Here is a 15,920-nt window from a genome sequence, read left to right as displayed (position 1 = left end):
TTTGGATCTCTGTAATCTGAGGGAAATATGTGTCTCAAATGGATTAAATTGTTTTTTTCCCTCATCAATTGACACACATTACCCCATAATGACAAAGCAAAAACAATAGGTCATAAATCATTCTCTACCCAAGAACACTTTCTGTTTCGCGCTACTCAGGTCTGACTGACTCTACTTTCTCTCTCTCTCTCTCTCTCTCTCTCTCTCTCTCTCTCTCTCTCTCTCTCTCTCTCTCTCTCTCTCTCTCTCTCTCTCTCTCTCTCTCTCCTCTCTCTCTCTCTCTCTCTCCTCTCTCTCTCTCTCTCTCTCCCCTCTCTCTCTCCCTCTCTCTCTCTCACTTGTTCTCTCTCTACTTCAATCAACCGATTTCTAATTCCCTAACCCCTCTACTTCTTCGCTGTCTCCGTTTTAGACTAGACTGACTATATGACCAAAATTATCCTACTTACACTTTGTAGTCAATTTTGACACTTGAATAAACGTTTTCTGGCTAACATCGATGCCACATCATCCATTTTCTACCAGAGAAGTTGTTTATGCCTTAATGCCTTCAGTTGCTCTTTAATGGAACGTTTTTTCACATCTTTCAGACCTGTCTTGGCCAGACATGGGTAAGGTTGCCATACTGGCGTTGGGGTAAACTGGCCCCCCTTGGGTTCTTAGCTGATGGTACTGATCACAGCTGGCTCCCTCGTGTACTACAATCCCGACGCTCTGTCTAAATGCGAACACACCACACACGCACACATACACGCACGCACACACACACCGTGCTCACACACACACACATTCACTATCTGACACAATAGTTGTCTGCTCTACTTACAGAGGGCTAGTGGCTATGGAGCGCTTCAGGGGCAGTCTCTAATTATGCTGCAAACCCTAACTCTAAAACAATGTAAGCATTGTTCCTCGGTCTGTTTGGGTATAATCAACGTGTGCTTATTGTACTGTGTGCTTATTGTACTGTTTAACTATTTCACCATTGTAGATTCTCTTCAAGCCTTAACAGACATGTGCTTTGCATGCAGGCCTTCATCACACACATGTTATACTCATCATCATGGGCCTATTCATCACATGACAGAGGATAGTGGCTAATCTGCCTTTGCCATCGATACTATTGGCCAATTTACAATCGCTTGATAATAAAGTGGACGAACTACAGGCATGAATATCCTACCAACGGGACATTAAAAACTGTAATATCTTATGTTTCACCGAGTCGTGGCTGAACGAAGAAATGAATAACATACAGCTGGCGGGTTATACACTGCATCGGCAGGATAGAACAGCAGCCTCTGGTAAGACAAGGGGTGGCGGTCTATGTATATTTGTAAACAACAGCTGGTGCACGATATCTAAAGAAGTCTCGAGGTTTTGCTCGCCTGAGGTAGAGTATCTCATGATAAGCTGTAGACCACACTCTCTACCACAAACCGATGCTGGCACTAAGACCGCACTCAATGAACTGTATATGGCCATAAGCAAACAGGAAAACGCTAATCCAGAGGCGGCGCTCCTAGTGGCCGGGGACTTTAATGCAGGGAAACTTACATCTGTTTTACCTCATTTCTACAAGCATGTTAAATGTGCAACCAGAGGGAAAAAAAACTCTAGACCACCTTTACTCCACACACAGAGACGTGTACAAAGCTCTCCCTCGCTCTCCATTTGGCAAATCTGACCATAACTCTATCCTCCTGATTCCTGCTTACAAGCAAAAACTAAAGCAGGAAGCACCAGTGACTCGGTCAATCAAAAAAGTTGTCAGATGAAGCAGATGCTAAGCTACAGGACTGTTTTGCTAGCACAGATTGGAATATGTTCCGGGATTCTTCCGATGGCATTGAGGAGTACACCACATCAGTCACTGGCTTCATCAATAAGTGCATTGATGACGTTGTCCCCACAGTGACTGTACGTACATACCCCAACCAGAAGCCCTGGATTACAGGCAACATCCGCACTGAGCTAAAGGGTAGAGCTGCCGCTTTCAAGGAGCGGGACTCTAACCCGGAAGCTTATAAGAAATGCCGCTATGCCCTCCGACGAACCATCAAACAGGCAAAGTGTCAATACAGGACTAAGATTGAATCGTACTACACCGGCTCCGACGCTCGTCGGATGTGGCAGGGCTTGCAAACTATTACAGACTACAAAGGGAAGCACAGCCGCGAGCTGCCCAGTGACACAAGCCTACCAGACGAGCTAAATTACTTATATGCTCTCTTCGAGGCAAGTAACACTGAAACGTGCATGAGAGCATCAGCTGTTCCGGATGACTGTGTGATCACGCTCTCCATAGCCGATGTGAGTAAGACCTTTAAACAGGTCAACATTCACAAGGCCGCAGGGCCAGACGGATTACCAGGACGTGTACTCTGAACATGCGCTGACCAACTGGCAAGTGTCTTCACTGACATTTTCAACCTCTCCCTGTCTGAGTCTGTAATACCAACATGTTTCAAGCAGACCACCATAGTCCCTGTGCCCAAGAACACTAAGGTAACATTCCTAAATGACTACCGACCCATAGCACTCACGTCTGTAGCTATGAAGTGCTTTGAAAGGCTGGTCATGGCTCACATCAACACCATTATCCCAGAAACCCTAGACCCACTCCAATTTGCATACCGCCCCAACAGATCCACAGATGATGCAATCTCTATTGTGCTCCACACTGCCCTTTCACACCCAGACAAAAGGAACACCTATGAGAGAATGCTATTCATTGACTACAGCTCAGTGTTCAACATCATAGTGCCCTCAAAGCTCATCACTAAGCTAAGGACCCTGGGACTAAACACCTCCTTCTGCAACTGGATCCTGGACTTCCTGACGGGCCGTCCCCAGGTGGTAAGGGTAGGTAATAACACATCCACCACGCTGATCCTCAACATGCCCCTCAGGGGTGCGTGCTCAGTCCCCTCCTGTACTCCCTGTTCACTCATGACTGTATGGCCAGGCACGACTCCAACACCATCATTAAGTTTGCCGATGACACAACAGTGGTAGGCCTGATCACCGACAACTACGAGACAGCCTATAGGGGGAGGTCAGAGACCTGGCCGTGTGGTGCCAGGACAACAACCTCTCCCTCAACGTGATCAAGACAAAGGAGATGATTGTGGATTACAGGAAAAATAAGAGGACCGAGCACGCCCCCATTCTCATTGACGGGCTGTAGTGGAGCAGGTTGAGAGCTTCAAGTTCGTTGGTGTCCACATCACCAACAAACTAACATGGTCCAAGCACACCAAGACATATTCCCCCTATGGATACTGAAAAAATTTGGCATGGGTCCTCAGATCCTCAAAAGTTTCTACAGCTGCACCATCAAGAGCATCCTGACTGGTTGCATCACCGCCTGGTATGACAACTGCTCGGCCTCCGACCGCAAGGCATTACAGAGGGTAGTGCGTACAGCCCAGTACATCACTGGGGCCAAGCTTCCTGCCATCCAGGACCTCTATACCAGGCGGTGTCAGAGGAAGGCCCTAAAAATTGTCAAAGACTCAAGCCACCCTAGTCATAGACTGTTCTCTCTGCTACCGCACGGCAAGCGGTACTGGAGCGCCAAATATAGGTCCAAGAGGCTTCTAAACAGCTTCTACCCCCAAGCCATAAGACTCCTAAACAGCTAATCAAATGGCTACCCGGACTATTTGCATTGCCCCCCCCCCCCCCTCTTTTACACTGCTGCTACTCTCTGTTTATTATCTATGCATAGTCACTTTAATAACTACCTACATGTACATATTACCTCAATTACCTCGACTAACTGGTGCCCCCGCACATTGACTCGGTACTGCTACCCACAGCCTTGCTATTGTTATTTTTACTGCTGCTCTTTAATTATTCGTTATTATATTTTGTATTATTTTATATTGTATTTTTTTGGTATTCTTTCTTAAAACTGCACTGTTGGTTAAGGGCTTGTAAGTAAGCATTTCACTGTAAGGTCTACACCTGTTGTATTCGGCGCATGTGACAAATAACGTTTGATTTGATTTGATGTAGAAGTATGCAATATAAATGAAACATATCACAAGGTTTCTATTTTAATATGGGTCCTCAACCCCATCCTGTTTTTGTTATGATTGATCATTTCAAAGGTATGTTTAAGGTAAATACCCTGACATCATTTTACCTCCCTGGTCACATGTTCTATCAGCTGTGCATCAGCACATCCGCCTGATTCGCGACTGTTTACAATCTGAAGACAGACAAACAGACCAGAATGGCGAACCCCGCATGAGCAGAAGAGGTAAAACACACATTCACAGTTAACGACAGAATATACGAAGGAGTAGGTTTTTTTTTTATAATTGGGAAACAACTCTTGAGTTTGCATGAAGTTGCTAGCTTGTTTTGTCTTTATCTAGCTGCATGTCGGAAGTGTACAGCTAGGCCTGCTGGGTGCAATGCAATGCTCTTGTAGCTAGCCTGAATGTTAACCTGAAAAAAAGCTTGCGAGACAGTTTGACGACTAAATGATATTACTAGCCATCAGCAATGCAGTGGCATGATGAAGTAAGTATGTGCTAGCTATTGTAAATATGCATGGTGTTGCTACCTAGTTAAAGACATGTTTGTTGGTCTACCACCATGTTGGACAACTAGCTAGAGTTAGCTGCTAAGTCATGCCAATATTACACACTAACATTGCGGTGAAAATATGTCTGATCACCTTTTCTGTAAATAAAGCTAGTGACATGTATTTTACCCGTCGTTTAGCTAGCTATAATTTGTTTAAACGGTCTATTTACCCTGTGTTCACATTCGGTTGATGCATTTTGAGACATTCAGTTGAAACTTTTGAATGATAGTTAGCTATGCACTAGCCTACCTGTTTCTATTATGTCCAAGTTATAGTTGCCAATAGCACTATTGTGACCCAGTATAAGGCCTTGATAAGGCCGTGTAGCTCAGTTGGGGGTGCATGGCGCTTGCAACGCCAGGGTTGTGGGTTCGATTCCCATGGGGGGCCAGTATGAAAATAAAATGTATGCACTCACTAACTGTAAGTCGCTCTGGATAAGAGCGTCTGCTAAATGACTAAAATGTAAAATGTTGTATCTAGAGCTGTTTTGTTTTGGTCAGAGGCCGAACAGGAGAGGTCTGTCCCGTGAGAGAACCGTTCTGTCAGTGTCGACCCTTTGATCTCTGAGCAAGGTACACTGACTGCAGGGAAGCAGCCAGTCTAACCTGTTACTGAAGGCATATCTAATCCGTAACTCCTTGTCTGTCCATCCGGATAGTCTACCCCAGAGGAGTTATAGGTGCCGGTTTGGAGGAAAGTTAGGCTCAGACGGTTTCTTTACAGATATCCACATGTTATAAAATCCTGAGGGATGGACAAGGAGTTAGATATCGCTAGTTATTATCCAGGCCCCATGCATTGTAGCTTTCTAGGACATGCGCAATTGCTACCTTATCTCTATAGCAGGGGTGTAGGAAAAAATTCAGAGGAGTATTTTTTTAAAATAATAGTGTATTATTTTACGCCCCTGCTCTATAGAGCTAGCTGAGCTGACAGCCCTAGGGGGAAAAAAATCCCCAGGTAGTAGATAGAAAGAAACCTTAAAAATAACCAGACTCATGGTCCCCTGTAGCTCAGTTGTTAAGAGCATGGCCCTTGCAACGCCAGGGTTGTGGGTTCGTTTCCCACGGGGGCCAGTATGAAAATGTATGCACTCACTAACTGTAAGTCGCTCTGGATAAGAGCGTCTGCTAAATGACTAAAACTTTAAAATGTATGCACTCACTAACTGTTAGTCGCTCTGGATAAGAGCGTCTGCTAAATGACTAAAATGTAAAATGATTTAAGCTAATTAGTTATGGACATGGACTAAACTGTGCTTGGCTAGGGGCAATAGGATGTTTCTTCCCTATGATCGTCTTCATACTTCAAGATTTGTTATTTTTGTTAGCTCCTGATGAGTGTGTACGCATGCATGCGTGTGTGTATGTTTCATGTCTCAAACACACACACACACACACACACACACACTGAGAGACAGAAAGTTTCAGGATCCCGGTCTGCACCCTGGCCTGCTCAGGATCTGTGGTAGCCTTTAGTGTGCAACCCCAATGGCACCCTATTCCCTACATAGTGCACTAGTTCTGACCAGAGCCCTTTGGGCCCTGGGGGAAAGTAGTGCACTATATAGGGAATAGGGTGCCATTTGGAACATAACATTAGCCTGTGTGTTGGCCTGGGAGCTTCTGTAGACCATGGGACTAGAGGCCTGTACAGCAGTTATACAGAGGTAATTGTGTGCTGAAGTCGAGGCATGTGAGTTTAACGGTGTTCTCTCATTTTTTCTCCATTTTCTCTCCATTTTTTCTCTCCTTTTTCTCCTAGCATGGAGCTTATGGCATCAGACCTCTAGGCCTAACTCTTCCTGTCAGCGCCGCTCAGAGCAGCTCCTCTCACTGGCCTCTCTCCTCTCTCTCTCTGAGTTTATTGTGAGGAGGATCATAAACATAATCTCTTTCCCTGTAGGATGACGTGACAATAGCTTATAGTGTTGGTAGGTAGACAGACAAATGCTGTCAATAGAACAGCAGGTGATGAGTCTCAGTGTAAGCCGGTGACATATATATATATATATATATAGCTATGACTAGCTAGGCTTACTGTTGTAGCCAAGTATTATTTTTGCTATGTGTGGAAAGGTATTGACTACTAGGTGATCCACCACCTGGATTCGGTCCTATGTAGCAAAATTTGAAAGAGTTTTTATTTTTTTATTTTTTTACATTGGCTGAAAGTAGAGACTCAGAGCTACAAAATGGTATATCATACACTGCAGTTGAGGAACAATGGGGAAAGTAATTCTGCTTTTAAAGTTGATAAACTTGTAACCCCACTTTTGAAAAAATGGCCCTTGAATGTTTTGGTACACCTACTGGAGAGCTCTTCTTTGTCTACACCCATTCAGCATTGTTCACACCCTCTTAAGCCCCACCTATCTCTTTAAGGATTCACATGTGAGGCCATGTGCTAAACAGAGTGAATATGTTAGTGTAGTAAACAACGAAAGATTTCAAGACTAAAATTGGTAAAAGTAGTAGCATAAAGTAGTAGTAAAAATACACTATCTAGTCCTTGGCCTATATCCTAATCTGATTTTGGTGCAGGTCATGTTGTTCTTCACATTACCGTCTCTGGTAAACACACACTATATCAAATAAAATCCAAGTTTAATGTCACATGCACAGGATACAGAAGGCGTAAACGGTACAGTGAAATGGTTACTTGCATAGTAGAGTCTTTTGTTTAGACATGTAACTAGCTAGCTAAACAATGAACCATAATCCCAACTCATACTACCATGCACCATGCATGAATCTGCAGGTAGCTAAAGCTAACCAACTAGGTTAAATGTTAGCAAGCTAGCTAATATTAGGCTATAACTAGCAAGGCAAATTAATTTCTGAGATACTAATAATATTACTAGTCAGATCATACACCTAACGTTAGCTAGTGAGCGAGCCAGCTAACGTTACCTAGTTAACAGTACGCTTTAACTTGCAATGAAATTGACTTTTTGACCAAAGTAGAAACGTATTATATCTGAAAATGTAGGTAGACTCTTCCCCGTATACATGGATGACCGCTTCTCCCTCTCTGTCATGGATGCCATGGTTGCCCTTAGTTTCAAGATGTAATCTGGAGACAGGTGTTTTATACAACAGCCTCCTGTGTTCTCTTTTCGACTCTCCGCATTTGGCAATCATCTCTCAGCTTCCACCGGGCATTCCACTGATTTCAAAACTCGGTCAACTTCTTCCGTGACAACAACACTGTTGATCGCCATTTCTTCTGATGACAGTGATGGGGAAGACTCTACAGTGTCTGGTTCAATGAAAATGTTTTTACCTAAATCAGGGATTTCCTCATCGTCTGATACATTTTCAGTCAGAGAGAGTCAGCATGGAATGATCGTCAACAGAAAGTAGTCCATCACAACGTTTTCCCACTGATATTTGTCGATAGTGCTATTAACTTCAGGACAGCAATGCAACACTTTTTCACTTCTTCATGATATCTTTCAAAAAAAGCCGCGTTAGAAAGGATTATCCACACATACTGAGCAGCTCATGTTATAGACAGAAGCATGCTACATGGCAGACCAATCCAAACTCATCTCTCGGCCTGGCCAGCCCATCCATTATCTCAGCCAATTGGCTAGTGGGAATGTTGCTGTATTTTTCTTTGGCTAAACCAACTAGCCTCATAATTTAACAATTGTATTCATATTTACAGATGGCATACAAGTTTGTTATTAAGGCACATGAAAGTTCACATGTTCCAGAAGGCATTTCTGCCAAAAACTCGCCTTAAAAAAAAGTTGAAATGCCTCTCCTGTGAAGTAGTGACGTGCGACATATGCCCTAGCTTCTTGAAACGGGTAACACTAGGCAGACTGATAGGAAGGTCCAAAACAGGGATGGTCCTTGTGTTGTAGGCATTGTGTCTCTCAGAGCACAGGCTAGAGGTTTTCCCATTTCCTTGACAACCTCAACAAACCATTTGATTGGTTCAGTCTTCAATTTCTCGAATGCGATCTGTATAGCCTACATCTACTAAGATGGACCCTCAGTCACATGAAAGCCATAGGCTAGTCCTCTATACTAGCACTGAAGTACCCTGCTCTGTTATTCCTCAGTGTATTCTGCTGTTGTCAGAACTCATTATCCGCTGTTCCACAGCAACATAATCAGACTCACTGAAAGCAGAAGAAGAGCTTTATGGCTCTGGGCAGAAGCTACACAGCCTCTCTGTCTAGCTCAGGTTATATCCTATTGGTTTTCTACCATTTCGGGCCTTCCAAGTCAGATAGCAATGCAAAGCTCTTTACCTATTGGTTTATTAATGCCTTCCATTATGTATTTATTTGATTACATCATAAAAGATGAATGCGGTGAATTATTGACGTGTCTTTTGGTGACGTGGTAAATTATGCAGTAGTTAATTTGGGTTGATTATTGCACTGAGAAGTTTGTGGTTATTGTTACAGAAAAGGAGATGACTCTGGAATAGAACATTAGAATAGAATGGAAGTGAATTCTTCCTCCAGGCATGGCCGCTCCAACGCACGCTCATCAGGCCTGGAATTTTTACATTCAAGAGGTGCCCAATCTGCCAGGGCACCAAGGCCATCTGCCAGGGCACCAAGGCCATCTGCCAGGGCACCAAGGCCATCTGCCAGGGCACCAAGGCCATCTGCCAGGGCACCAAGGCCATCTGCCAGGGCAACAAGGCCATCTGCCAGGGCACCAAGGCCATCTGCCAGGGCACCAAGGCCATTAACCAAAATGGCCAATAAAATGTCCTTGAAAACTGAAAAACACTAGCTATTTTGTTAAGAAAAACATAAGTGTATGTAAATGTTGGAGTATTTTTGTAATAATAATACATTATTGCTTTGCTTTTTCTCAATCTGATTGGGTGGGCATGGCTCCCAAGTGGGTAGGCCTGTGCCCTCCCAGGCCCAACCATGCCTACGCCCTGCCAGGCCCACCAATGCCTTAGGAGAGAAAGGCTGGTGTCTGTTGAGCACGGCAACATCACACATCTTGCAATCTGAGGGGAGGCAGTCAACATTTTGAAACTATTTGACCATAAACGTAATTGTTTAAAACTTGGATGTTTTTTGTCATTTCATGAGGCATGTTTTACCTAGTTTCAAAGTAGATTAGCCAAATTACGAGGGAATTATTTTATAAACACTTCCTCATATGCCATTGAAACCAGTAGGCTATTTCTCTATTGGTTTTCAAAAAACTTTATTTCATTGTCCAGTAGCCATGGACACAATCCTAGTCATATTAGCAACACATGCTACACTGAACAAAAATATAAACGCAACATGCAACAATTTCAAAGATTTTACTGAGTTACAGTTCATATAAGGAAATCAGTCAATTAAAATAAATTATTTAGGCCCTAAACTATAGATTTCACATGACTGGGAATACAGATATGCATCTGTTGGTCACGTATACCTTTTTTTTTTTTTAGTAGGGGCGTGGATCAGAAAACCGGTCAGTATCTGGTGTGACCACGATAATTGGCCATCTGCTCGGTACAGTTGAAACGGGATTCATCCGTGAAGAGCACACTTCTGCAGCGTGCCAGTGGCCATTGAAGGTGAGCATTTGCCCACTGAAGTCGGTGACGATGCCAGTGGGCATCCTGGTGAGGATGATGAGCATGCAGATAAGCTTCCCTGAGACGGTTTCTGACAGTTTGTGCAGAAATTCTTCGGTTGTGCAAACCCAGTTTCATCAGCTATCCGGGTGGCTTGTCTCAGACGATCCCGTAGGTGAAGAAGCCGGATGTGGAGGTCCTGGGCTGGCGTGGTTACACCTGGTCTGCGGTTGTGAGGCCGGTTGGATGTACTGCCAAATTATTTAAAACAATATTGGAGGCGGCTGATGTTAGAGAAATGAACATTAAATTCTCTGACAACAGCTCTGGTGAACATTTCTGCAGTCAGCATGCCAATTGCACTCTCCTTCAAAACTTGAGGCATCTGTGGCATTGTGTTGTGTGACAAAACTGCACATTTTAGAGTTGCCTTTTATTGTCCCCAGCATAATGTGCACCTGTGTAATGATCATGCTGTTTAATCAGCTTCTTGATATGCCACACCTGTCAGGTGGATGAATTATCTTGGCAAAGGAGAAATGCTCACTAACAGGCATGTAAACAAATTTGTGCATAACATTTGAGAGAAATAAGCTTTTTGTGCAAATGGAATATTTCAGGGATCTTCAATTTCAGCTCATGAAACATAGGAGCAACACTTTACATGTTGCGTTTATATTTTTGTTCAGTATAGTTGTTACATTTCTAAATGTCTAAATATTGAGATTGGTACCCCCCCCTAATAATAGTTTGGTAGTTCTCTATTGGGCCATTAAAGATTACCCCAGTCATTTTACATTATTACAGAGGACCTTGAGATGCTGAAACTGCTGCACCGCTAGTAGCTTGTGTTACTTGCATGTTCAGATTCTTCTTCTGTAAAATTTGAATTGACATGAAACGTACATAGCCCATGTCCTGACAGTGGGCAGTCATAGTTTGAGGAACTAGATGATCAGGCACGTCTGAAACATGTTAAACTATTTTTCAGAATCCGTTCTAGTTCAAAATGATGAAATGCAATGCATTATTATTTACCTATTGACAGCATCTCTCTCTCTCTCGTTGCAGATTAGTTCTAATTATTTAATGGGATGATGTCTTTTTAAAAGGGGGAAAAAAACTCAAATGACTTAAAGAAGGCATTAGTCTTTGTGAGGAACAGATGTTGCCGAGGGAAACGGGAGCATGCATTATGCATATACAATTATTTATTTTGGTAGCGTGCACGGCTGATTTATCGAAGCCGGGTTCCATGCGCCTCGTTAATGGGTTTAAGGAGATGCCTTTTGTAAGGGTGATTTCCATAATTAATAAAGGAACATACATAATGAGTTGGCTGCCGCAGTGGAAGGAAGCGTGTGGTATGTAGACTAGGCCTAGCCTGTGTGTACACGCACACATTTAGAACCATGGAAGAGGCCTATCCATGATAAAGAATAGAGAGGAGGAGTTTAACCTAAATAAGATCAACATGGTTTATTGCGGACGATATAAGACGTTGGTGTCTTTTGATGAAAGACGTCGTGGTTTAGGCTAGTTTTGGAATGGAGCTGCTCAATGTCCTATCATTGTATTGTTGTTATGTGAAACGTCATGATTTGACTTTTTATTTATTTATTTATCGCCTTATCTTTTAGTTGTCTTTTTTTTTCTTTATCGTTTTATAGTTTAGTTGTCTTTATTTTTGTATATATATTTTTTTACCTTTATTTAACTAGGCAAGTCAGTTACAGTGAGGGGAAAAAAGTATTTGATCCCCTGCTGATTTTGTACGTTTGCCCACTGACAAAGACATGATCAGTCTATCATTTTAATGGTAGGTTTATTTGAACATTGAGAGACAGAACAACAACAACAAAAAATCCAGAAAAACGCATGTCAAAAATGTTATAAATTGATTTGCATTTTAATGAGGGAAATAAGTATTTGACCCCTCTGCAAAACATGACTTAGTACTTGGTGGCAAAACCCTTGTTGGCAATCACAGAGGTCAGACGTTTCTTGTAGTTGGCCACCAGGTTTGCACACATCTCAGGAGGGATTTTGTCCCACTCCTCTTTGCAGATCTTCTCCAAGTCATTAAGGTTTCGAGGCTGACGTTTGGCAACTCGAACCTTCAGCTCCCTCCACAGATTTTCTATGGGATTAAGGTCTGGAGACTGGCTAGGCCACTCCAGGACCTTAAAGTGCTTCTTCTTGAGCCACTCCTTTGTTGCCTTGGCCGTGTGTTTTGGGTCATTGTCATGCTGGAATACCCATCCACGACCCATTTTCAATGCCCTGGCTGAGGGAAGGATGTTCTCACGCAAGATTTGACGGTACATGGCCCCGTCCATCGTCCCTTTGATGCGGTGAAGTTGTCCTGTCCCCTTAGCAGAAAAACACCCCCAAAGCATAATGTTTCCACCTCCATGTTTGACGTTGGGGATGGTGTTCTTGGGGTCATAGGCAGCATTCCTCCTCCTCCAAACACGGCGAGTTGAGTTGATGCCAAAGAGCTCGATTTTGGTCTCATCTGACCACAACACTTTCACCCAGTTCTCCTCTGAATCATTCAGATGTTCATTGGCAAACTTCAGACGGCCCTGTATATGTGCTTTCTTGAGCAGGGGGACCTTGCGAGCGCTGCAGGATTTCTGTCCTTCATGGCGTAGTGCGTTACCAATTGTTTTCTTGGTGACTATGGTCCCAGCTGCCTTGAGATCATTGACAAGATCCTCCCGTGTAGTTCTGGGCTGATTCCTCACCGTTCTCATGATCATTGCAACTCCACGAGGTGAGAGCTTGCATGGAGCCCCAGGCCGAGGGAGATTGACAGTTCTTTTGTGTTTCTTCCATTTGCGAATAATCGCACCAACTGTTGTCACCTTCTCACCAAGCTGCTTTTCGATGGTCTTGTAGCCCATTCCAGCCTTGTGTAGGTCTACAATCTTGTCCCTGACATCCTTGGAGAGCTCTTTGGTCTTGGCCATGGTGGAGAGTTTGGAATCTGATTGATTGATTGCTTCTGTGGACAGGTGTCTTTTATACAGGTAACAAACTGAGATTAGGAGCACTCCCTTTAAGAGTGTGCTCCTAATCTCAGCTCGTTACCTGTATAAAAGACACCCGGGAGCCAGAAATCTTTCTGATTGAGAGGGGGTCAAATACTTATTTCCCTCATTAAAATGCAAATCAATTTATAACATTTTTGACATGCGTTTTTCTGGATTATTTTGTTGTTATTCTGTCTCTCACTGTTCAAATAAACCTACCATTAAAATTATAGACTGATCATGTCTTTGTCAGTGGGCAAACGTACAAAATCAGCAGGGGATCAAATACTTTTTTCCCTCACTGTAAGAACAAATTATTATTTACAATGATGGCCTTATCTTTTAGTTGTCTTTTCTTTTGGTACTGTAGGACTTTACAGTAGTTAGCCTGATTTCCATGGCGATGTAGCCCACATAGAGCTGTCAGTCTGAACATTCCCTGGTTCTATCCCTATCCCCTCCTCTTTCTCCATGGAAGTCACTCTGTGATTAGTATGTTGTTTTTTCATTTGCATACATAATGTTATTTTCCACTTCTCTTGTTCTTGTCCAATCTGTTTTATTAAAGTGTAGGCTATGTCAGTAATGTTCCAAAGCCACTCAGCACACATTACAGTGGCCTGAACTCCATGCAGGAACAAACTCAGTCATCAGATCTATCAGTTCCTCTTTCACTAGTGTTGTCTTGTGTTGAATTCCCTTCACTGGTGTTGTGTTGAATTCCCTTCACTAGTGTTGTGTTGAATTCCCTTCACTGGTGTTGTGTTGAATTCCCTTCACTGGTGTTGTGTTGAATTCCCTTCACTAGTGTTGTGTTGAATTCCCTTCACTGGTGTTGTGTTGAATTCCCTTCACTGGTGTTGTGTTGAATTCCCTTCACTGGTGTTGTGTTGAATTCCCTTCACTAGTGTTGTGTTGAATTCCCTTCACTAGTGTTGTGTTGAATTCCCTTCACTGGTGTTGTGTTGAATTCCCTTCACTAGTGTTGTTGAATTCCCTTCACTAGTGTTGTTGAATTCCCTTCACTAGTGTTGTGTTGAATTACCTTGGTGGTATCTGTACCCAGGGATAGAGAGAAATACCAAGACTGCTTTTCTTTGTTTCTATCTTTGATTTCTCTTCTGTTTGTCCCTCTGTGTTGTTTCTCTCAGATAAGCCTTCATCTGTCGTGAGTCTAAGCTGAGGAGAAACACATTGTTGTGACTGTAAGTACTGACATGGAACAAAGACAAAAAAGCCTAGGCCTGAAGCTTAATTGGATAAGAGTATTCCCATTTTATACTGTTTTGTTCCGTTTTTAATTGTTCTACTAAACTTCCTCCCACTCTTTCTATTATCAGATAAATCCTCCTGTTTTAGCTCTGTCGTGTACAGTTTTGCTCTTACTCTATGGTATGTTTTGCTGTTACAGTCATCTCAGGGTTTTTTCTGGATCAAAAAGGGGCTTAGGTGGTGGGCGTGGCCGGGGCAGCTGAATTTTATTTTTGTTTTAGCATTTTTAAACCAATTTCCTGCAATTCTCCGAATTTTTTCTTGGAGCCGAGATACATGTTGCAGTTTTAAAGTGATGTTGGGCTGGTGCTGGAGATAATGAATATGAACTTGAGAAATCTTGATATTTTCGTTTAATAACAAAATCAATACTATTAAATAATATTGTTTTGGGAATTTTCTATTCCCTGACTGTCTAGCTTTTTATTTTGGTGATTGTTAGTGCTCAAAGATCATTTTTATCAAAATGATATAGGTCCATTATCTTATATATATTTTTTGGGTGTGGACTTGGGCGGCCTGCCCAAGGGTTTCTATGGCAGAAAAATCCCTGCATCCTACTCTTGTTCTGTGGTGTTGAAGAGTTAATACTCGTTCTTGTTCTGTGGTGTTGTAAGAGTTAATACTCGTTCTTGTTCTGTGGTGGTACACGGGTAGTTCTAAACCCTCCTGTTGTTCTCATCACAGGTTCTGTTGGGGGGTGGTCATGCAGCACCCTAACTTTGAGACCCACCACCCTCTCCAGCCAGAGGGAGAGCAGGAGACTGGTTTTGATCCGCTCCACAACTTCAACAGGAATCGCAGCCGTGGTGAGTCGACATTTACAACACATTCATTAAAGATTTATTAACATGTTATAAATCCTTTATATAATCTCTGAGGCTTAATTAAGCTGTTATTAACATTTCATAGTCATATCTAGTGATGTGGGAAAAAGTCGAGACAGTTACTCATCACAACATTATTTCTGGATGATATTATAATGATATTTGACTCCTAGTATAGATTAGTAAAATATATATATATTATAATTTTTTGCTACTGTAGGTCATGTTAGCTAGCGGTAGTCGGCTGTACCTGTGCCAAAACTACGGTATTTTGCATCGTATAACTTGTTCTCCATCTTGTTTTCAAATAGTGAACCAACATGTTTTCAGCACTTTCATTTCCATGACTGATCAAAACTCATTTTCTCATGCTCTCTCGTCTCTCTGCAGCAGACATATAGTGAGCAATATGTTTGGAATATCAAATTGCAATAAAATCGCAGTATCGAATCGCGATACACATACAATAGTGAGAATTGCAGTACATATCTTATCGGCACCTAAGTATCGTAATAATATCGTATTGTGAGGTCCCTGGCAATTCACAGCCCTATTCATAACCATACAAAATGAATAACATGTGCGAGGTACAGAGAGAAAAGGAGAGATGGATGGAGA

The 15,920-nt window shown here is 42.6% G+C and overlaps 1 protein-coding gene across 4 annotated transcripts in view; it reads left to right on the top strand.

Moving 5' to 3' along the window:
* The first annotated feature begins 4,186 nt into the window (after positions 1-4,186).
* Positions 4,187-15,920, top strand: part of LOC311126017 (TBC1 domain family member 5-like) — a 28,641-nt gene continuing 16,907 nt past the window's right edge. The window contains exons 1-4 of one of the 4 annotated variants that reach the window (XM_084200048.1): positions 4,204-4,270; positions 10,040-10,165; positions 14,355-14,408; positions 15,163-15,284. In XM_084200048.1, the coding sequence (XP_084056174.1) occupies positions 15,182-15,284 (103 nt within the window). In that variant the 5' untranslated portion in view covers positions 4,204-4,270; positions 10,040-10,165; positions 14,355-14,408; positions 15,163-15,181. Of the gene's footprint in view, positions 4,271-10,036; positions 10,166-14,354; positions 14,409-15,162; positions 15,285-15,920 lie in introns of all 4 variants that reach the window. The other 3 variants (XM_084200049.1, XM_084200047.1, XM_084200050.1) reach the window with 3 other exon arrangements.

Source organism: Coregonus lavaretus (genome assembly GCF_964263955.1).
Source record: "Coregonus lavaretus genome assembly, contig: HAP1_SCAFFOLD_3947, whole genome shotgun sequence".
Taxonomy (NCBI): Eukaryota; Metazoa; Chordata; class Actinopteri; order Salmoniformes; family Salmonidae; genus Coregonus; species Coregonus lavaretus.
This window is presented reverse-complemented; position numbering and strand designations above follow the sequence as displayed.